Here is a 24,564-nt window from a genome sequence, read left to right on the forward strand (position 1 = left end):
TTTAGGTGATAATCAAATACACATTTGGGACTGCCCCTTAGCAAGCTCTGCACAGAGGGTCTGACAGACACATCTCATGAGACTCTGTGGGTATGTGACACCCATATGCTCAGAAGGAACTCTGAAATCTTGAGGTAATAGGAAAATTCTTATATCAGTGAAAATATGTATAAGTCTACATTTATCTGTCTCTATTTAAAAATCTGAGCCTAAGGACAATGAGAGTAGGGGGAGAGGAGACTTCAATGTGTTTATTTTATGACTTTTTGGATTGAGTATTTGTGATATTCAAGCATTTGGATTAAAATGTATATTTGTTAAAGAAAGGATCATAGTCCTTACATGGCTACACAAATAACATTTTAAGTTTTAATAAGATTTTGATTTTGATTTCATGACTAAGATATGAAAGGAGGGTCAAAAAAAAAAAAAGGGGGGAAAAAAATGGATAGAGCCAAAAAATTTAAAAGGGAGAGGAGGTTAAAACTTACCTTGTTTCATCGATATAAACTGCTTCCAACACAGATGCTGCATATTCAATATTCTTCTTTAAGTCTACAACATTAACATCACCTTTTTCCAGCTGCTTCACCAAGCATCTTAGTCTATTTCAAAAAGTGGCCGAAAAAGAGAGAAAAATAAAAAGATTTATTGTAACTATATGGAAATTAGCTTGCTATTAAATATACACATTGAGTTATATTTTCAATATATCTTTGCAGGTCATAGAAATATTTTCAGGTATTTTGGGTATAATCAAGATCAGTCTTTGTCTCTTAAACAACTAGCAGAAATTATATTCACCTCTCAATAATACTAGGTCTGTAGGTTGCCAGTTTAGATACCATATTTCAAGGACAATTTTTCTGAAAAGTCAAAACAATATAGATGTTTTCATAAAACTATTCCTAACACTAGAATGTATTGTATGGCTGCTTTGTTTCCTCAGAATTGGCACTAAGAGAATATTTAAAGGATACTCTTTTTCTTTAACATTTTTTATTGATTTATAATCATTTTACAATGTTGTGGTAAAGGATACTCTTTTGATTACTACTATAGCAATTATTCACTGTGTATAGCAATAAAAACAAACATAAAAGGAAAAAATCTGAGAAAATATAATTAAGATGAGAAAAAATATATGTATGTATGCTTAGTGTTTTTACTGCAATGGTTTTTCATCTGAGGCAAACCTGTAAAATACTTTCTCTTGTTTTTGCCCATAGGATGATGTGTAACAACTGTTTGAGAAATTTTAAAGCATGTCTGGATTCCAAAATTCATACAGAATCAAGGATCTAGAACAGTCAAAACAAATTTAGCAAAAAGAACAAAGGGGATTTACACTACTTCAAGACTTATTTTAAAGCTACAGTAATCAGTACAGTTTATAAATGGCATAATATAGTATATTATTAGCACCAAAATAGTTCAATAGATCAATGGAACAGAATATAAAGTCTAAGAATGAGCTGTAATGGAAAAGAATCTGAATATATATATATATATTTTGAATATATATATATAAAAAACTGAATCGATATAAACTGAAACCAACATTGTAAATCGACCAAACTTCAATAAAAAATAAGAATTAAAAAAAATAAAAATAGACCCACAAATATATAAACAATTTATTTTGGAAAAAGTTGGAAAGATAATTTAAAGAAAAAAGGATAGATTTTACAACAAATAGTACTGTATCAACAGAAGTCTCTACGTGTAAAAGAAACTTTGATCCATACATGCATCACAGATCTAAATGTGTATCTTCAAACTATAAACTAGAAGAAAATATAGGAGAAAATCTGACAAAATATGTGCAAGCTCTATATACTGAAAACTACAGCTGAAGCAAAACAATAATAAGATATAATCAAACAGCTATTAGAATGACTAAAATTAAAATAACTGATCATACCAAATATTGGCAAAGATATAGAGCAATTTAAACTCTCATACACTGCTGCTGGGAATGTAAGTAGGCACAATCACTCTGGAAAACAGTTTCTTAAAAAGTTAAACATGTATCTACCATATGACTCAACCATTCTATTCTTTGGTGGAAAGAAAAAGAAATATATGTCCTTAAAAAGACTTCTACATCAATATTCATAGCAGCTTTATTTGTAATAGCTCCAAACTGGGAACAATCCAAATGTGTTTATCCACAAGTAAATGGAAAAACAAATGGGCATATCCACCCAAAGAAGTTCCACTCAGCAAAAAAAGGAACACATAATTGATACACACAATGACATGAGTGAATCTCAAATAATTATGCTGAATGAAGTAAGATGTGTGCATGCTGTATGATTCCATTTATATAAAATTTTAGAAAATGTAAGCTATTCTTGCAGTGGCAGGAAGCAGATCAGAGGTTGGGAATGAGGAGAGGAAGGAAATTACAAAGGAGCTCAAGGAAATTTTGAGGGTAATGAAAACGTTAATTTTCTTGATTGTACTAATGGCTTCATAGGTGTATACATATGTCCACATTTACCAAATTATAAATTACAAAATGAAATATGTAATCAATAATTTGAGATTAAAAAGGATATATGTTAAATAGATGCTTCTGTTACATATCTGTTTTTCATCAGTTTAATTAAAATATTTAAAAATTTAATATATACTATCAAAGACATTAAACAAAATCTAAAGCAGCATTAAACTGTTAATGATCTCTCTCCAAAGAGAATGAAGCTAATCTTTGATAATTCGTAAGACTTTAAAAATCAGCCTGAAATTTATGTACTGAACAGTCTTTGATGTTCTTAGCTTTTTGGAGGGACTTCCTCAGCATCTAATGATCAGAACACTTGAAAGAAGACAGAAATGAAAATAGAAACACCATCTTTGAAAATAATTGATTGGCTCTGTGATTTAATCAAGCAGTTGCAGAAGAAAAACAATTTCTACCTTTGAACAAAGAGTACTGAGCTGTAGAAAATGATTATTTTTTTAATCCAAATATAGAACTGCCAGCTTCCAAATGAAAAAATACTCAATATAAAATGATGTAGTTTTCATAATCTTTACTTCATATACTCTAAGTTTACTTTCTAAGATACCACTGCATGATCCTATCTTGCAAGAGGACCACCTACATAACTAAGAATATTCTCATACTGAAAAATCCTGTGTGTCTATTCATGTCTTCATTAATTCCAAGCTAAAAATTCCCAGGATATCTCTAATGTTATAGAGCATGAATGGTATATACATTAATAATTTAAATTTAAAAGAAAATTGATAATCATGTTCCTATCAATGTCCCCATTTTTGACCTAACTGAAATACAAAAGTGAGAAGGATATGGTTTTAAGAATGCCATTTGACAAAGGAGGCAAGAATATACAATGGAATAAAGACAGTATCTTCAGTAAATGGTGTTGGGAAAACTGGACAGCAGCATGTAAAGCAATGAAGCTAGAGCACTCCCTTACACCATACACAAAAATAAACTCAAAATGGATCAAAGACTTAAACATAAGACAAGATACAATAAACCTCCTAGAAGAAAATATAGGCAAAACATTATCTGACATACATCTCAAAAATGTTCTCCTAGAACAGTCTACTCAAGCAATAGAAATAAAAGCAAGAATAAACAAATGGGACCTAATGAAACTTACAAGCTTCTGCACAGCAAAGGAAACCATAAGTAAAACAAAAAGACAACCTATGGAATGGGAGAAAATTTTTGCAAATGAAACCAACAAAGGCTTGATCTCCAGAATATATAAGCAGTTCATATGACTTAATAAGAAACAAACAAACAACCCAATCCAAAAATGGGCAAAAGACCTAAACAAGCAATTCTCCAAGGAAAACATACAAATGATTGATAGGCACATGAAAAAAATGCTCAGTATCACTAATTATCAGAGAAATGCAAATCAAAACTACAATGAGGTATCACCTCACACCAGTCAGAATGGCCATCATTCAAAAATCCACAAATGACAAATGCTGGAGAGGCTGTGGAGAAAGGGGAATCCTCCTACACTGCTGGTGGGAATGCAGTTTGGGGCAGCCACTGTGGAAAACAGTATGGAGATTCCTCAAAAAACTAGGACTTACCATATGACCCAGGAATCCCACTCCTGGGCATATATCCAGAAGGAACCCTACTTCAGGATGACACCTGCACCCCAATGTTCACAGCAGCACTATTTACAATAGCCAAGACTTGGAGACAGCCTAAATGTCCATCAATGGATGACTGGATAAAGAAGAGGTGGTACATTTATACAATGGAATACTATTCAGCCATAAAAACCGACAACATAACGCCATTTGCAGCAACATGGATGCTCCTAGAGAATGTCATTCTAAGTGAAGTAATCCAGAAAGAGAAAGAAAAATACCATATGAGATCGCTCATATGTGGAATCTAAAAAAAAACAAAAACAAAAACAAACAAACAAAGCATAAATACAAAACAGAAACAGACTCATAGACATAGAACACAAACTTGTGGTTGCCAAGGGGGTGGAGGGTGGGAAGGGATAGATGGGATTTCAAAATTGTAGAATAGATAAACAAGATTATACTATATAGCACAGGGAAATACACACAAGATGTTATGGTAGCTAACAGAGAAAAAAATGTGACAATGAATATACATATCTTCATGTGTAACTGAAAAATTATGCTCTACACTGGAATTTGATACAATATTGTAAAATGATTATAAATCAATAAAAAATGTTTAAAAAAAAGCAGAAGAGGTAAATCTAAAGTAATATCTATAGCAGATGTTAAAACTGACATTAAAATATGGCCATACACAGGAGTGCACAAAAACACACAAATAGGGACTGTCAGAACAAGAAGCCACAACATCATTTTCAGTAAGTCCTGCTTGCCTATAATCTGAACATGATAAAAATGATAAGAAGCCATTAAATAATGAAATGGTCTTGTTTACTTTGCAGGTCAATGCTTAGGAAATTAAATCCTCATCTTAATCTAAGAAGAAAGGCTTAAAATCTCTTTAAGATACTTTTTTTACATAGGCAAATATAATTGAAAGCTCCTTGATACCTTTATTTTATAGAATAAATAATTCCCATAACAAATGGTATCATCGAAACAATGGAAATAATTGTATGGCAAATATTATTGTCTTTTAAAATACATTTACATTCTATGTTTAAAGAAGCAAAACAATCCCACTGAAGTGGAGAATATATAATGGAAAAGTATGTTTTTAAGTACAAAGAAATATATAATTATTTTCTCTCTTCTCCTAAAATCACAATTTAGGTTAACTATCACTTTACTTCTAGAGTATACTTTTTATTACAGAAATGGGCATTGCATAATTCCCCCTTCCAAAAAACATTACATACTTAAATAAATATGTGGTTAAATATATATTTAAGTATATGAATACATAATACATTCAAATATATTTATAAAGTATATAAATATATTTATTCATAACATTGTTTCATAGAGGAAATATTTTTATATATTATATATATACATTTAAATATATGTGTTCTGATGAAGAAAAAGTAGTGACCTTCACCTACTAGTATTTATTTAAACCAGGGAAGAAAGGTTAGGAATAGGGTGTAAACATAGCAGACCCACTGAAGAACAATTTTACATTTTATGTCATTCTCTTGGACCTTGGAAAACACACATTTAGCACTGAGCTCAAGTGGTCCCTCTGAGTTAAATATCTTTCATTTGTCCATCCAGAGCCACTCTCCTGGGCTCTCCTCTGCTCCTTACCCTGAGGGAGAGAATGCAGAGACTACATCAGGCTTCTGATTTCAAATTGGCATCAGCAGGAGATAGGAGAAAGGGAGCAGTGAAGGCAGTGTGTTATTCTTCTTCTCCCTGGAGTGTCACCTCCACAGGAAGTCATTTACCAGACAGCCCTCTCGACAGAGTTTTCTCTCAGCACCTCTCTTTCTCTCTTCCTTTCAAGGTACAACACATCCCGGGAGCCCCATGTTATTAGCCCAGAGGTGTTACATTATCCTGGTAGTTTCCTACACTCGTCTACCTACTATAAGTACTCTTTTTATTAACTGCTCCTTAAATTGCCCATTTCAGCTGTGCTATCTTTTTTGCCTAACTTGTACCTACAATGCCATTCCTCCATACCAGAGACTTTCAGCACAATCCTATGGGGGGTGTCGGAAAGACTGTAAGGATTTCGAGTCAGAAGAGCTCCTTGAATTCACATTTACCTTTTTTCTGATATTTGTGGAGAGGAGCAACACCCTGAATGAAGAGCTATTTGCAGTTTTCTGTAGTGGTCAGCATTAGAGTGAGCTCTGCGCATGAAAACTGCACAAAATGCTGAGGATCAGCTGCTTCATAGGAAACACGAGAGCCAGGAGACCTGAATTGTCAATTTCACATGAGAGGAGCCTGACTCTGGAAAGGAGTGTTTATGGAGGATGGCTAATGCTAGCTGGGTCACAGAATGTGTGGTATAATTTTTAAATTTAAAGAAAAGAAATAGACAAGAGGAGATTTGTGGTTTTCACTTAGGTCTGATGGGTTAAAAAAATGCGTTTATCACTGTTCACCCCTGAAATGTCATTAACATAACATAACCAGACTGAAAAGGTAAAATAACTACAAGGAGAAAGAACAAAACAGAAGATAATAAAGCAGAGAAAAGCTTACAACACATTTTTGGAAAAATTAAGCAGCGAGATATAGTAACTGAGTCAGCTGATACTAAGAAAGAGAAACAATCCAAAGAGCTTTCAAAGGGTGATTACTAAGAGATGGGAGGCAATCCCCACAGAACCACAGAGCAGCTCAGGAGGTAGGGACACCAAAGATCTTATAATTTAAGGATCTGTCTTTAGGCTCAAAACAAAAGAGTGAAAATTTTTAGAGTTTTCACATTCCTTTCTCTACCCCAGGTAGCTGGACACTATCCTTTGCTATAGCAGCCTGGAAAGGAGGCAGGATTGCCAGATTGAAAATAGGAGGATTAAATAAAAGTCAGCACACTGAGTGATGATACCACAAGTTCCTTTCTCCCACCTATTTACAGAATAGAGATTGGGGGATTCAGTGAAGGCATGACTGAAAAGCCCCAGAGAAATAAAATTTTGGGCACAAACAGTTCATAATTCCTCACCCTTTGGTGAAGCCTAGCAGGTGACAAACCCCACCTATGACAAAGAGATTCTGATCACTTTTCAAAGCCACGCTCTTTAATATTGATGGCCTGTGGCCAGTAAGTAAGCAAAAAGGAAAATCTCAAACATGAAAGACATAGACATATCTAAACAAAATAAAGAAACTTAGAGGAAACAGAAACAATACAGAGACCAAAGGAAAACATTAAAAAAAAAAAAAAAGCAAACCTGACCACAACAAGGTATCACCTCATACCTGTCAGAATGGCTATTATCAAAAAGACAACAAATAATAAATGTTGGTGAGGATGTGGAAAAAAGGGAACTCTAGTTCACTGTTGATGGGAATGTAAATTGGTTCAGCCATTATGGAAAACAATATAGAATTTCCTCAAAAAATTAAAAATAGGACTGCTGTATGATCCAGCAATTCCACTCCTGGGTATTTATTAGAAGAAAATGAAAACACTAATTCGAAAAGATATATGAACCTCTGTTCATAGCAGCATTGTTTACAATAGTCAATATATGGAAGTAACCTAAATGCCCAACAAAAGATGAATGGATAAAGAAGATACGATATACATATGCCGTGGAATATTACTCAGCCATAAAAAAGGAATGAAATTTTATCATCTGCAACAACAACATGGATGAACCTGAAGGGCATTATGTTCAGTGAAATAAACTGGACAGAGAAGGACACTGTGTTTTCATCTATATGTGGAATCTAAAAAATAAGACAATGAATGAATATAATAAAACAGAAACAGACTCATAGATACAGAGAACAAACTACTGGTTACTAGACAGAGGAAGGGGGATTAAGAGATACAAACCACTAGGTATAAAGTAAATAAGATACAAGAATATACTGTACATACAGTACAGAGAAAAAAATTATAATAACTTTAAATGGTGTATAATTATACAATATTGAATTACTATATAATAAACCTGAGATTAATACAACATTGCAAATCAACTATACTTAAATTAAAGAAAACTTAGAAAAGCAAGGGAAGAGATTCATCCATGAACCAAGAACATGATGCTACTTTTAAAAAATGGAATAAATGGAAAGAGCTCTTGGGAATTAACACTGATGATTTACATAAAAATGTCAACAAAAGGGGTAGAGGATAAAGTCTAATATCACATAAAGTGGACATAAAGACAGCAAAATGGATAACTGAATAATAATGATAAGAAAATTAGAGGGCCAGTCTAAGAGAGCTGATATCTAGTTAAATAAAATTCTAGACATTGGGAATGGAGAGAACTCTCAAAGAAAAAGCCAACTTTCTAGAATGAAAAATCTCCATTTTAAAAGGGCCCACCAGGGTCAATTTCATGGACATGCACCCTGTTACTCACATAGGACCTTCGAAGTTCTTAGAAGGAACCCCATCTTTGGTTTAGTGCTCTGCTGTCACCAGCCAAAAATTCTTAATAATTTTTGAACAAGAAACCCCACATTTTCATTTTGCACTGAGTCCTGTACATTATGTAGCTGGTCCTGGGGTCAACTACAATTCTGTACTCAACCAAAATCTCAATCAAGTTTGAAGAAAGAATAAAGCTATTTTAAGATATTCAATAAGTCTAAAAATTTGATTTTCCATGCCTTCTATTTCAGGAAGCCACTGGGAGATGTGTTTGATCAAACCGAAAACATAGCAGAAATTTTAATACAGATAAGCAAAGAAGGGAAGCCTCCAAAGAAGAGATGTGTGCCCATCCTAGGAATTAACTAGTCTAGATTGACTTGGGAGTACAGAGGAAATGAAGTTGGAGGGAAGTCTCTAGGGGAAAAAATGGAACGGATGAACAATGGAGCTGATAGGATATTTGGAACTTGGTTTTGACGGATCAGTTGAGCATAAAATTAAAAAATATACATGAAAAATACAATGATTATGAAATCCAGGAGAAAGAAAAAAACTATACAACATAGAATAGTCATTTGATTTATGCTATTTGATTGACGAGTGAATAGTATTTACAAACCACACTTCTATGAAACAGTAATGACAAAAACAAAATAAGGTACAACTATTTTGAGAAGATGAAGGTAGGAAAGTTGGTGAAATTAATATATGAGAGATATTCCCTCTATTATTACAGATGCCAATTGGCAAAGTCTGAAATTAATAAGTCAAAAAAGAGTAAAAAAGCATATTATTTGGAAGTATGCTAAAGAACAAAGGATTAAAATGAACTAAGTCATTGAGATTATTTACTTCTGGGAAACTGAAGTTTTTTGATAATAAAAAAAGAATTTTAATGGCATAACCCCCTATTAAAGTAGAATGTTCAATAAATTGCTCATAAGACAAGTGACATAGAAGTCAGGTCCTTTATTTGGTAGTTTTGGAATCATTGACCATGGCAAATTTAAATGACTTAAAAATAACAAGGTGTCAAAATGCATCTTGAATTGGAAGCAAAGAAAGACTAAAAGGGCACCAAATATTCCAACCATGAGTTGATGGTTATGTTGAATTCCAGTCGTTCTAGCCTCTTTTAGACACACAATGAAGCCAAAGGAAAAAAAATTACACATAATTAAATATGCACCTCTTCATTACATGTTCTAGGCTCATGGACTAAACTGAAAACAGGCACTTTGTTTCAGATTTGAGATAGACACAGAAGAGGAAATATATATGTGAAAAAGAGAAAAGGACACATGGAGAAATAGTATAAAATATGAGAGTAGAGTGAACTATGATGGCTGAATTTATTATTATTATTATTATTATTATTTTTTTTTTTTTTTTTGCAAAATCAGAGAACAGGGAAAGTATGTTGGGCAGTGCTACAAAAGTCAAATTAGAATGTGGTTTAGAAAGAATTAAAGTGAGTAGACAAGAGGTTGGGCGTGAGAGGAGCACTATGAGTCTGGGTGGCTCCTGAAGCAATAAGGGGCTGGAAAGTAGCAAAGTCTATTTCTGTATTGGTGGAGTAAAGCAACTTGAGCACCAGTTCCACCAAAAATAACAAAGGAATGTTTAAAAGTGGGCTTGGGACATTTACTCTTAATTAATGCAGTGCTTGTACCAACAGAATGTAGCAGAGAAGGAAAATCATACTAAAATAGATCTTGAAAGAAATATGCACACAAAAATATAAAACTATGGAAAGAAAAGTCAACATGGAATTTTTCCAATTACAATGAATCATAAACAAAAGAAAATCTAATAAGCAGAAATATTTCCATGGCAAGTACTATCAAAGTCCTGTCAGAGAGCAGGGAAGTAGAGAAGTCCTCCCGTTACTCTGGACACTGAGAGAAGAAAATTGGGATCAATTAAAGAAGAGTCGCTTGAAAGAGAAATCCTTCTGCTGGGATGTAATTGGTGACATAATAAGTGACCAAACTGACTTCAAGTGAATGGATTGAGAAGACGGCTTTTACTGCGAAGGTTGTTGTATTAGAAAAAAATTATTTTAGCCTAATTTGAATAATTCTCTCTCTCTCTCTCCCTCTCCCTCCTTCTGTCTCCCTTCCCCCCTTCCCTTCCCTAACACTCTTTTTGCCATTCTCCTTCTCTCCAAATCTCTCTCTCTCTCCATATGTATATGAATATTCTGGATTTCAAGACACCACTAAAATTGGAGAGCAAAAATTCGTATTTGATTTTGCAGAATTTTCCTTGCCTCCATGGAAATGTAACTTTTATATACATGGTCTCTCAAGATTGTTGGAAATAATTCTCACCTTATGAGATCTGAGGAATGTCATTTTGGCATTGACAGAAGCAGTTTTGAGAGTGCATCATCACTCATATATAAACCACTAAATCCCAAATTTAGTGTAGCTAAACAATAGGGATAAAAAATAGGTAAAACACTCCCTAACAAATTAGTCAAATTCAAACTAGGAAAACATAACAACTGTGAACATTTAAAATTGAGAATTTAATTCTTGAAATTGATTACTGGGATGATGGAAGATGGAAAGACAACCGGGAGAATAGTGTGGATCTCTCTAATAAGCAAACTGCAGGAATTTGGGAGGATCAAGGGAAAGAGGTGGGATCCCCAGGTCCTAGCAGGTTTGGGGGTTTCTTCAGATGAAAGGAGCACCAGTGGGTTTGTCCAGGAGGGCATCTGGAACCACAGAAGACACACAGCTGATGCAATGAAGTTTTCCTAGGAGCAGAGAGTGAGGGAGAAACACCCTGGCTTTTCTCTTTCTCCTCACCTATCCTGCTATCTCCTGACAGTGTCTGCCTTTGGCCAAATCCAGACAGATGCCAGTTGATGTAGAAGGCTGCAAAATTCAGCTGTATTAATACAGAGCAGAGTAGGGATAGAGCAAGGAATATATCCAAGGGAATAAAACCCTTGGATCAGGGTCATGAATCCTAATACACAGTAACCAGAAAGTGTCAAAAACTTTTATGTAAATTCACTATACTTCAATTTTAGAAAAAGTCATTTCTGAGGTTTGGAAATAGGCAGAAAGGTGGGTGGCATGTCTTTTCTGTCATAATGGGGCAAATCTAATGAAGGGTTATCTAGAGGAATAGTATTTAGTTCAGTTTTATATTGATTAAAGGATCCAGATTTAGTGAAGCTATTTGTTCATTGTACTTGTAGATTTTTGTCCAGTAGAAATGAAAAAACTCCTTATTTGGTGGAATAGACAACCTAATGTTAGACATTATCCAGTTATGCATCTAACTCAGCAGTCTTATGAGAACATCATCTAGATACATCTAGCTTCTTAAATGCTTTTTCAATCAGTTGTAAATTCTTACTGATTCCTTCATTATTAATGACATAAGCAAAACCTTGGCACATGTTTAATTTTTATTTGCATGACTTATGATTTTACCTTTATGAAAAGTGTATTTTAACAAAAGTAATACAAAATTTTGTACAATTTACTCCAATACCCTCAACATGCATAACAATAAAAATGCAGCTAAATTCAGAGAGGAAAGATAAGTATAATAACCAGGAAATATTTCCTCTCTCTCTTCCCTTCCCTTTTCTCTGCTTCTTTTCTTTCTTTCAGAACTAATGAAGACCTGGCTATCATAAGTTCCTAGAATGTAGTTGAAAAATCAACAAAAATTGTCCATAGAAGAGATGCTCCAAATAGCAACTCTTGTGGGAAGCTGCACCTTCCTAGCAGATCCATTCAGTGGTGGTGCTATGCTCACCCATGTGCATTTTTGGTTATCGAAAATACAGACCAAGCACTGATCCAGTCCCAGAAGCCAACCATAGTCTCACTACACAGCCACAGACAGAATTCTCAACATATTTTTGCTTCTAAGTCCTTATCTGCTCCTAATTGAGCAAACAAGGCAAGACAGATTTCTGATTTTAAGTATGAAATGACATGCTAAACAATAAGAAAACTGCCCTAGGCCAGTTTTTCCCATAACTTATTTTCAGGGAATTCTCAGTGGTCTGTATTTTCTTATTAGAGAGTTGCTGGATGCTACGGTGACACCTCACTCATTAGGTGCTCTTCTGCAAATTCTTCCAACTTGACCAAGGTAAATGCAGCCCCATTTGTACTGAAAGGCACTGCTACAGAGTTTCAGTAGATGTTTCAGGTGAAATTAGATGGCCGTGTGAGATAATAAAGCCGTGTAAAACACTATCAGAAAGCTCTTCACTTGGAATAGGTCACAAAATCAGCAAAGGTCCTTATCCAACTCTTTTGAATCCCTGCTATGACGAGGTTACAGTGAAGGGCTGGCAAGTGCCACCCTTAATTACAGTGTATTTAATGTCAATCAATCCACTGCACTACAGATATGCCAAATCCATGTCCCCTGTGACACATTTACCATATGTATCTGACCAAGAGAATATGATGACTTCTGCATCTTGATCTTTCTGGAAGATCAAGATTTCTTCATAAAGTCTCTTTATTACAGTAATTAAACAAGTCAATTTCTGGGAGAATCTTGAATTCTTAGTGTTTTCTTTCACCCCTACAAAGATTCCAACTTGTATCAATGCAAGGGCTAGTCTGGAAATGGACATGGTTAAAAATGTGATTTAATATGCCTAAATAATTGTGTCAAACCTTCTAATTTCAAAGTTTCTAATGGTTATGGCATATTCAACAATTTGCTGGAGCAAATGACCTAAGGCATAAACTTTTGACATTGTTTTTTCCAAATCTTTAACCAAAAATGCTGAATCAGAGGCTTCAAGTCTATGTTTTGGTAGCCTCATAAAAAGGGAAGGCTTAGTATTAGAATGGGGTCCTCAAAGAAGCAGTAACCAGTAAAATTGACATCTCTATCGTATCAGAGGGATTTATGAATCATTTTGATTCCTTAGCAGTTATCCATAGTTTTGATCTAGGATATATGGTAAGTGGAGACATTGTTCATCCATTATGGACAATATTTCAAGATCATCCAGATACCTACCTGCCAATGCTCAAAATCAAAATGAAACAGTAATTCATGCAGATCCAAATGTAAGAGCAGGCTTAGAAGTCAATAACTGCTTAACTTTCTAGAAAGAGTCCTCACCCTGGTAAGCTCAATCCTGTTCTCTATAGTAGCTCAGCAATGGTTAATTTTGTGGGGAAGAAAAATCTGGTAGAATTGACCAACGCAAGAAGGCTTGAAGTTCTTTTATTTAATTTTTAACTTTTAAAGTAGGTCAGATACAGTTTAAACAGAGTTGTACAGAATGGTAAGAAGACAAGCATTAATATAAAAGCTTAAATTTGAAATTTCAAGATTCAGCTTCATTTCTTTTTTTTTTAGCTCAGATCCCTTATACTGGCAAATAACAGAGATTTTCACAGTTTTTTAGAGACACTCCATAAATTATCTTTTATGAAACAATAACTAGGGTATAATGAAAATAAGGTATCTAGGCAGGAAATTCTTAAAAGTAGATTTTCATTTTTAGCTTGGTTTTTATTACATAAATCATATTTAATATATATATTATTATAAGGCAGTGAATATTCACTGTAATTAGGCAGAGGATGCACAGATTTTCAACACTAGTCTGTAGTGGGAGAAAAAATACCATCCTGTAATTCTTGGCAAGCACAACCTAAACCATTATAATATACAGGAACTCACAAAGCATGTCACCACCATAGAACCAGAGGGCTCTCTAACATATACTGTAAGATGAAAGGTCATTCTCTCTTTGTTTCTTTATTTATTTAAGGTCTGTGCCCCTTTGGGTTTAACAGCTATGCATTTTTTCAACTTCCAGGTAATCTCACAGTATAGAAATTGCATCTGTCTTTTGTGTTCTCAGAGCTGGGGAGCAATAGCCAGACATCAAAGATCAAAGATCCATTTACTCTCATTCTTCTTCAGGGCTAATTCTCTGGGGAGCCAATGACCAACGAACACAGAGTAGTTTTGGCTGCTGGGAAAAGTACTCTTCCTTGTAGGCTGTACATTTATGGATCCAACTTTTGGAACTCCTACTTTCCTCTTTTTTCCATAGTAAATCAATCCTGGTTTCCTACCCTGTAGCCTTGGGGACTTCAAATTTATAGCATTTACCTATTTTAAGGGGAAAATTTTTGTAAGATCTAAAACATGAAGGTTTTTTTTTTCTTTCTTGTACTTTGGCCTTTACATTTAAAACATTTTACCATAGTAAATCATGCACAAAATTAAAAACATATATTTAATTTATAAATATATAATTTAATATTATATATATTTGAAATCCTTTTCTAAAAATTAGTGCTTTCTTCATCCACCCAGTCCCACTTTATATTTCATTCACAGAAGACATCTGCTTTAAAATATTTTGGCTGTTTCTTGTGGGATTTTTCTCTCTATTTTTTAATGGTATACTTATTTTTCTATTTGTTAATTTATTAATATTGGATATTACCTATTAGCTTCCTGTTTAAGGCAGATGAAGATTTAGGTGTTTTACATGTCTGACTGATTATTTTACTTTACCCTAAATTCCCAATACTGTTCTACAAAACTCTTAATCAATAACCAGTGTTTACATTTTATCATTATGTTCTTAATGCTCATTACGTGGCCAAATAGTATATAAAGATTTCATTTCAATTCCTGGAGTTAAAAAAAACCTCCTGAATTTATTGAGCATTTCATTTTTTTACTATCATTGTTTCCTTTATGTCTATTCTAAATTATCACCCACCTCCCAAAATTTCTATTTACATCTGCCATATATCAATCAGCAATATTTCCTTTTAGACTGGAGATCTCTGTCTTGGAGCTCTTTATCTTCTGGTTCAAATCTGGATAAGTTGTTTTCCAGATCTGAAACACAGCTGTTGTCCTGAGACCTCCTTTGGCCACACTCCCTAGGGGTATAGATCCTCTGTTTCTGTATTCTGTGACTTTTCTTTTCTAAATTCTCTTGTTTTGCTGGAAAGAGCACATTCTTCAGTAGTTTCCAAGAAAGTGTGTATGTGACACAAATCTATGAATCTCTGCTAAAAATCTTTGTTCTTTCTTCCCATTTGATTGACAGTTTGACAGAGTATTCTAGATTGAGAAGTATTTTCTCTCAAAATTTGAAAATTTTGCTTCATCTCTTCTGCTAAAGGGAGTTGTGTGCTTGGTCACTCTGTTCTGCTCTGACAGTCCTTCTGTTTTCATGTCTCAAAAATCTATCAAAATATTCTACTTTCTAATGTTTTCTCTTTTTTTCTCTTTGATTTTGTAGGTTTATAAAATTTTACTCTTCTACTATAATTTTAGGCAAAGTCTTAAGTGGAAAAGAAAATAGATACACGTGAGAACACACCATCTTTATTCAAAAGTAGGCATTTTCTTTCTTGCTACCTAACTAAATTAACAAAAGGAAGATAATAAGGTGTGGCTAAGATGAAAACTCATTTTTAATGAAGTACCCAAATAGTTGAACAAAAGATTAATAATGAAGCTGGAAATTTAGAGGGCTGGTGCAAATGGGCATAACTCATTTGGTACTGAAAAAAAATACAGTGTTTTTCACAAACAGAAGGTATTCTTTTTCTGGGGCAGAAAAAAAAAATGACTGGAGAAACAAGGAATTAAGAGTTATAGCTGAAAGTCCACTTAGTAGGGAGAATCGAGTTTGATCTAGAAACGAGAAACTCAGTCTGTTGATCTGCCTGCAATTCAATAGTTTTCCACTTCATTACTCCTATCCACCCCCATGACTCTACAACTATAAAAGCTCAAGGAGACATATTCTAAGGGGAGTGTGTGCGCTCTAAAGTGCATGAGTCATTTTCATTTGTTAATTTTAGCATTAATTTTCTGTCTTCACCCGTTACTTTAACACTTCCATTTGAAGGTGTGATACCCTCTCAAGTTCTGTAACACAGATGCTGATTTCCTACTGCAATTTGGTTTTAAAATGTCCCATGAAAAGATCATGTTGAAGAATGTTTTAATGAGTGTTTTGTCTTAGTGGTATTTAAAAGAACATTACTTTTGAAAGAAAATACTTAAAACAAGCCTGTGGAACAAATAGTCATGCAACTTTAAAATGGTACTGATAAAATAGCAAAGTAATGTCAAGAAACCTATCTGAATGCTAACCATATGGAGGATAAGATTTGATCTGAACTCCAGTAAACAACTGCCCCATGAAGGAGCCAGATGTTGAGCAAATGCTGCTACTGCTACTGCTGCTAAGGGAAAATAGCTATGCACGCTCACCGTGTGCTTTAACAGCCAGACGAGAACTGAAGAAAGCAGTGGAGTGTGACAAATGTCAGCATATTCAAAGAAATGAGGTTGTCAACATGTTATTATTTTTTAAAACTACTTCTCTCAATGGCTGCTTAGACTGTTAGTCACTCAGTCTGATTCAGCAAGTGAGTATTGACCAAAAGATGAAAATATTTTTTAATGCAGTGAACAAGCAAATGGTTAATTGAGCTTCTAATACTACAGCCACATGTTTTAGAGTTTAGTATTAAATGCAGTTAGATACTTTAAAGAAACAAACCTGGAACTAAAATGTTGAAGATAAGAAACCAATACATTACCAATATAGATCTGTATGTTATCTTATTGACCATGTAGATTATTCCCCTGGTACTTCCTCCTGTGACTTTACATCATCTAAAACCAAGTCACATAGTGATCACATGTGATCACATCAACACAGTGATGCTGTTATTACGGACAGGATGTTAGTACTACTTGCTTTAATCTTTAAATGGGAATAGACCCATCCAGTTAACTCTAGTGATTCAATCCATTACCCCATAGAGAAGACTTTTAAGTATAATCTTAACCTCTCTACCACTCTTCACCCCACTTGTCCTTATTTTGTTTTTGCTCTTGAGCCTTCTCCTTTAATCATTCCCTGTTATGTATGTCTTCTTCCTCCATTATCCATGTTCACCTAGGTCTTGGCTCGTACTATGTTCAAAGAGGATATGGTCACTGTCAAGGAAAGTCATTGCATCCTTTTTTTAAAAAGACACCATTACTGAGATATATTTAACATATAAAAATTGTATATATGTAAAGTATGCAACTTGATGCTCTGATATCTGTATACATTGTGAAAAAAATCATAATTAAGTTAAATAACCTATCTAACACCTGAACGTAGTTACTGTGTGTGAGTGTGTATGTGTGTGTGTGGTGAGATTATTTTAAGATCTATCCTCTTAGCAAATTTTAAGTATATAATACAGGATTGTGTCAACTTGATATACATGTACTTTTCAAGTTGCTAACCTTTCCTCCAATCTCCAGCCTTGACTTTAATTATCAATCATTTTCCCTAAGAAAGACTTTCTGTGTGGATGAAATTCACCCTTTTGAACTAATTAGGTTCATAGGTGTCCTTGTTTCTGTTATATATAGCTTGCAGGAACCTTAACTCAAGCATATGAAAAACTTAGCACAAAGCACCACTTCTCACCAAATTTTAACCCTCAGTTCCATTGTGCACAACACACCCAAGGATCCAGTGCTGACATCCCTTTGTACTCATATCATATCTCATATCCTAATATAGAAGTTTTATGTCAGTTGTGTGTGTGTATTCGTAAACACACACAAGCCTCCAAATTGGCATTATTTCCCTACATATACCAAGAAATAATTGAATTTTTTGTAATTTATAGATGATTAATCCAATATATGAATATATAGTCTACATGCATATCTTGTGGCATAATAAATCTCTTAGTTCTAAATTACCGTTGGCCATCTTGTTCATTCAAAAAACTAATTAAACTCTGTATCATGAAGCTCACAAATTCTCACAAAAACCTTAATAAAATATTCTCAGTTTTAAAACAAGGACACCAACGCTCAGAGTTTTAACTAAACTGTCCACATCTTCACAGTTAAACAGCAGAAGAGGCAAATCTAAAACTAGTCTATATTTCTCAAAAATCCATGTGTTTTCCTTCTGTACCAAGCTGGACATAAGACTAATACCTTAAATATTGATCAATGTCAAAAAGCAATAAGGAAGAAATATTTTCTTCTCAAATTTTTACATTTTAAACTATGAACTTTGATGTAATCATTCCTGAGGATTAGTAAAAGTAATAGCAAAGTAAATAGTACTGGACATCTGTTGAGTGCCCACATACATACAGCCAGTAAGTCCTATAATTACAGTGATCATAATGGAATTTTTCAACCACTAAATCTTTCCAAGAATAACACGACATACTGCTTAAACTGTTTTCCTTTGACAAGTCTACTTTACCAATATGAGGACATGGTCTTAGTATGAAGCGTACCTGAGTTTCTCACACACACAAACACACACACACACACACACACACACACACACACACACACACTTTATAATTCAGCAGCCTTCATTAAATGCTGTAAAATACAAACCGTTGGATTTGAGCAAATGATAATATGGGGCTCTGTTTGGGCTTTTGATTTTATTTCTGAAACATTTTTTAAAAAATCTTTTCAACTATTAATTCTAAACAAATCACGAGTGATCATTAGTTTAACCAGGAAAGACACAAATCTGAAGTTTTTCTGGAAGGAAACAAAAAACTCCCATCCAGAGGAAAATAAATCATCCTTAGGAACTGCAGTCCTGACCCCAAAACAAAAGACACAAAAGGGCATCAATATAACTTGGTGCCTTCTGACACAAATTTAAAGATTACAAAGTAAAAGCCAGACAAGGGAGAATGCTTTTGATTAAATTAGTGGTTAGCTAGAGCTCCATGGCAACACACCCACGCTTGTGAAAAGCATCATGTCTCCTAAAAGATTGTACATAATCAAACCACATTTTAACATCTTGTTATAAGGACTGTGCAAAATGTCAATGACACCTGAGGTTTAATGATGCTTAGGATACCTGGGACATTAGAAGCACAAGGAGGTGGCTCTGTAATAGTAAAAGTTACTATAATAAAGTAGATGCCCTCTTTTTCTCCCAGTACAACTGAATTAGGTCCCAGCATTCAAGCAGCTAGTGACCTGATAGCCTTAACCTGCCCTACTGCAGGAAAACATATATAAGTTTGGGAATTCAACAGGCAGTAAGGTATTGAGACAGCTTATATGGAAGAACACAGGCATGAACTTATTGGCAAGACAAGTTAAGGATTCACCAAAGCCCATTGTCTGCGATTCTAAATTCTAGTTTATGGAGTCTGGACTATATGCTACATGAGGGATTTAAGGAAATAGTCATGATAAAAGCAGTTTTTGATAGTTTATTTGGCTTAATTCTTAGCTAGAAATGTTCTTAAATCCAAAGTAATATTTATACTTATAAATAAATAGCTGCATTAGAGGGTTTTATCGACTGATGTATCACCAAGAGTTTAATCAGATGGCTGAGAATTACCATACAAAATTAGCACATAAAATCGAATTGAGCAAACTTATAAACTTTATGAATCATTAGCTAATTTATTATTTTCACTATCTTTGCTACAGCATACATAAAAATATATTTTGAAGGAAAATAAATATAAACAGATTTTCATTATAATGTTAATTATAAGATATGCAATAAATTGAAGTTGCTTTAAGGGGACATGTTATTTACAAATATTCAAAAGAAAAGCAAAAAATCAGATTTCTCTCATCTAAATTAACAGAAAATATAGATGAGTGGTGATTTTTTTAAATAAAAACAATATAAAACCCTTTCTTTCCTAGATTTTTAATCATTCTTTTATACAAGTTTTTGTCATCAATATGTAAACATGTTGAATATTTTCCCATCCTGGAAATAAAATAATTGTTAACACTTATTAAGCATTTACACTGTGTTAGAAACTCTTTTAAGTGCTTTATACTTATTAACTCATTTGACCTTAAATCAATCCTGTTAGGTAATTTACATTTATCTTGATTTTATAATGCAGAATCTGAGATAGCAGAAGATTAAGTAGCTTGCCCAAAATCACACAACTAGTAAGTGTTTTCTTAGGCAGGCAGCCATGCAGTCTTCAATACTGTACTAATTGCTATGCTATGCTCACTCCTTTCTAGCTACCATTCTTCTACTCTTTTGCCTTCCTTTCATTACCAAACTTCCCCCCAAATAGTTACATTCTTACCTGACTCACTCCTGAGGGTCTCTTATCTAATTAATTCCACTTCTACCATCGTACTTCAACCACTCTTGCCAATACCATCTCATACCCTTATGATTTCTCTTTGGCTACATCTAAGGATACTTCTTGGTCCTTATGCATCTCAAACACCCTGCAGCAAGTTTCACTTCTGAACATTTTCTGGAAGGTTCTCCTTTCTTGTTTTCTCTGGCATCATCTTTGGTGCACTAAAATTTTTTTTTTTCTCAATTTTTTCTCTTTCTCTCCAGATGTCCTTGCAGTACAATAGAGTGAATAGAGTATAACCCTCCCCTCCTAAACATTTACCACACTGATGTTGACCTTGATCATGCAAGTTGCCTTGACCAATGCAGTGTGTGCCTTGAAACAAGAGGCAGTCTTGAATATATCTGCACTGTCTGGCATGGTCTCTTGGGCTCCTGCCGTCCACCAGGAGAAGAACGTACCTAAATAGTAGCTGACTGAGGACAATGAGGAATTATGTAGAGTAGACCTGAATCTAACCTACAGCCTGGAGACACACTGAGCCAATCCCAGATGAGCTGAGCAGAGAAACAGTAGACTTGCAGATCCATGAACAAGGAATCAAATGTTTGAGATCAAATGTTGTAAGCCACTGGGAAGTTACAGTTTCAGCTCTACTACTTATTGTGGGACTTTGACAAAGGGCAAATAAGTTACCATACATAAGTTTTAGACTTTTCATCTGTAAAGTTGGAAAAATAACCATGTCTACTTTGCTTGGGTTGTTGAGGAAATGAAGCACATGAAATAATGCATATGAAGTGCTTAGCATCATGACTGATGACTGATATATAATATGAGCCCAATTAATGCTTGCTATTATTATTATTCCACCAAAGAATGTTCTGCTTATCTCTAGACTCAAATATGCTACTGGAAAGCTGCTCTGGCAGGTCAATTAGAGATCTTAAAATCTATAGGTGCAATAATGATTTCATTACATTTCCTCTCCTATGGTACCTAACACTGAAAATGACAATCCATTTCATGCAGCTCACAAACAAGAAAACTAAGTGTCCTCTCTGACTTCTTCATTACCCCTTTTGTCCAACCTGCAATCAAGTTTTTTTCAGTTCTATCTCGTATATATGTCATCTCTTCATCAACTTCTCTCCTTACTGCTACCACCTTAATTCACTTATTTTACTGCATTAGTCCCTATTTTAGTTAAGATACTGCTAATCAGTATAAGAGATAAAACTCTATCTCAGCAGCTTAACACAATTAGTTTCTCACTCATAAAAATACCAAGTTGCAGTTTCTGGTTAGTAAATGATTTAGGAACTAAGTTCCTTCCTTCATATGGTGCCACTGTTTTTAATACATGGCTTCCATGATCACATGACTCACTTCCATCAAGCCAGTGGAGTGAAAAAGAGCATAAATTATTGCATGTAGAAGGCTTTACAGTTGAGCAATGGAAATAGTGCTCATAACTTCCACTCATCTTACACTGAGGACAAATCAGTCACATGGTCACACCTCACTTTAAGGGAGGCTGAGAAAGGCAATTCAACTGTGTGCCAAGGAAAGAGAGGTAATGGGTATGAGGAGCAGCTAGCCATACATTGACCCAGTTCCCTTACTGGCCTCTGTGCTTCTAGCACTGGTCCTCTTACCATCCAATTCCCGGCAGGAGGAGCCAGAGAGGTGTTTTGGTTAAACATATTGGATCATTTCACTCCTATGTTTCAATCTTCCAATGTCTTTCAGTAGGATATTGACAAGCCCAAACTTACCTTGACTTACAGAGTCCTTTGTAATCTTGCCCTCACTTTACCTTTCTGAACTTGTCTCATGCCTATCTCTTTGTCATGCACATGGTCTACTCACATTGATATTCTTTCAGTGCCTTGACGATCCAAATTAATTCTTTCCTAGAGTTTGTACTGGCCCTTCTCTCTTCCTAGAACACTGTTCTATAATCGTCACGTGGCTGGTACCTTCCTCCCACTAAGACTTCAGTTTAAATGATACCTTTTCAGAGAAGCCCTCCCTGACAGCCCAATCTAACATAACCACCCAGTCACTTTTAGCACATCCATCTATTTTAACATTCTGCATGGAACTTATGAGAATCTAATATGTTGTTTTTCTATCAAGAATCTATTATGTCTGTCTGTCTGTCTGTCTGTCTGTCTGTCTATTCACCTGTTGATCTATTCTCCAGACAGTACAAAGTAGGCAGAGATCCTTGCATGATTTATCCACCACTGATCCCTTAGTATTCAGTAAATGTGACTCATTAACGAAGTGTGCTGAACTTTCTATGTGCTGAGCTAGGCACACCTTCATCCCCACAATAAACTCTACTGAGCTAAAAAAGACAAAAGTTTGTCTCTTAAATTAACATTACAAAAGATAGCTGTAACTGAAAGCTAGATTTACTAAGAAGCAAACTGGTCAAATTATACCTAAAGAATGGCTTAGCTGACCAACTTGTGTCCTCTTCTCTGTCCACTGAGCCTAAAAATCTGAGTGGAATGTCTGGGGGTAAAAAACAACATATTTTCCTCCACTTAGGATTTTTTCACCAAAAAAATTTATTTTTACATGCTTAGATATTACAAAAGTGAATAAATGAATCCTAATGCATATATTAACAGAGGCTAAAGCCTGAAATACTTCTTTCTCTTTCTTAGTAAAAATTTTGTTTATTTTAAAACATACCTTCTGGAGTCTCCAGTAACTGGGAGTTCAGGAAATTAAGCAGAACAAAAAGAATGATATTTTAGGTAGTTATTTTTCAGAGCCCCTCAAATCACGTGGGGCATAGTGCCAGCTTCATACAGAGGGATACAGAGTCAAAAGAGCAGTGATAACATAACAGCCAGAACAAACTAAGTAAACATGTGTATAAATATTTAAACTAGGGATAGACATCATTCCTGTGTTTTAATATTTTTATCTCTTCTCTAATCACAAACATTCTTTGTTTAGTTTTTTCTCTTGGTTTCAAGAGAAAGCAGATTTCAAGAGGGGCTATTTTAACATTTAACAATAAGGACATTTTCTACAGTTACTTTTTCAAAGTAACAGTTTGTGTAGTTTCTTTTACTGGATTTCCAGACATGAAATTTATTATTGCCTTTTACCTACTAAAGGCAAATATACTTAATTCTAAAATTCTCCCCTTCTCCTTTGATTCTGTTATTAGTTTTAATCTACATTAATGACAAAACTCTAGGAAAAAAGTATGTAGAATACGTATGTATGTACTTGCATGTTTTGTGCACCTTGTAAGATTTTTTCCTAAGAATGAGTATCCAGCATATTCAACCTTCAAAACAAAATAAAATACTTTAAAATCTCCAAATCCCTTGGTGGAAAGATTAGTTTAATTTGAAGTCACACAATTAAAAGTGTTCGACTGGATTTTCATTTATTTCCCCAAACCTTAAGACTGTTGTCTAGCAACACTAACTAGGGATAAAATGAGAGACGAGGGTAGAGTGAGTAGTAACTTTGATTTAATCCTAAAATATGAAAAAACTAATGGCCGATGAGTCTCTATATATAAAGAATAAAGAGTCCAGCCTCCTTGCCTACCTTGATGATTCTCATCGTGTTCTCCTCTTTGAAATTCTGTACTCCCGTCGCTTCTATGACACTCACTAACTTGTCATTTTGTTCCAGTCTGGTCCAACTGTATGGCCCCTTACTATTTCCTTTCTCATCCTTTCCTGCTGCTTAATGTTAGTGTGGCCCAGGGTTCTACATTTGCTTCTCTTCTCACTTTAGTCTACATGTCCCCAAATTCTACTGTCATCTATATGTTGATGGCATGAATCGACATTTCCTGCCCCTCAAGATTCCAGCCTATTAACAGCACTTCCTACTTGTGTTCCCTGTTTAGGTGTCTCCAGTGAGCTC

General features: G+C 34.5%; 1 protein-coding gene across 6 annotated transcripts in view; it reads right to left on the minus strand.

Annotated features, from left to right (window-relative positions):
• PDE1A (phosphodiesterase 1A) overlaps positions 1-24,564 on the minus strand; it is a 300,999-nt gene that overhangs the window by 94,582 nt on the left and 181,853 nt on the right. For all 6 annotated transcript variants that reach the window (XM_014557844.2, XM_014557845.2, XM_032479873.1 and 3 more), the window contains one exon: positions 492-605. In XM_014557844.2, the coding sequence (XP_014413330.1) occupies positions 492-605 (114 nt within the window). The remainder of the gene's footprint in view (positions 1-491; positions 606-24,564) is intronic.

Source organism: Camelus ferus, chromosome 5, assembly GCF_009834535.1.
Source record: "Camelus ferus isolate YT-003-E chromosome 5, BCGSAC_Cfer_1.0, whole genome shotgun sequence".
In the NCBI taxonomy this organism is placed as follows: domain Eukaryota; kingdom Metazoa; phylum Chordata; class Mammalia; order Artiodactyla; family Camelidae; genus Camelus; species Camelus ferus.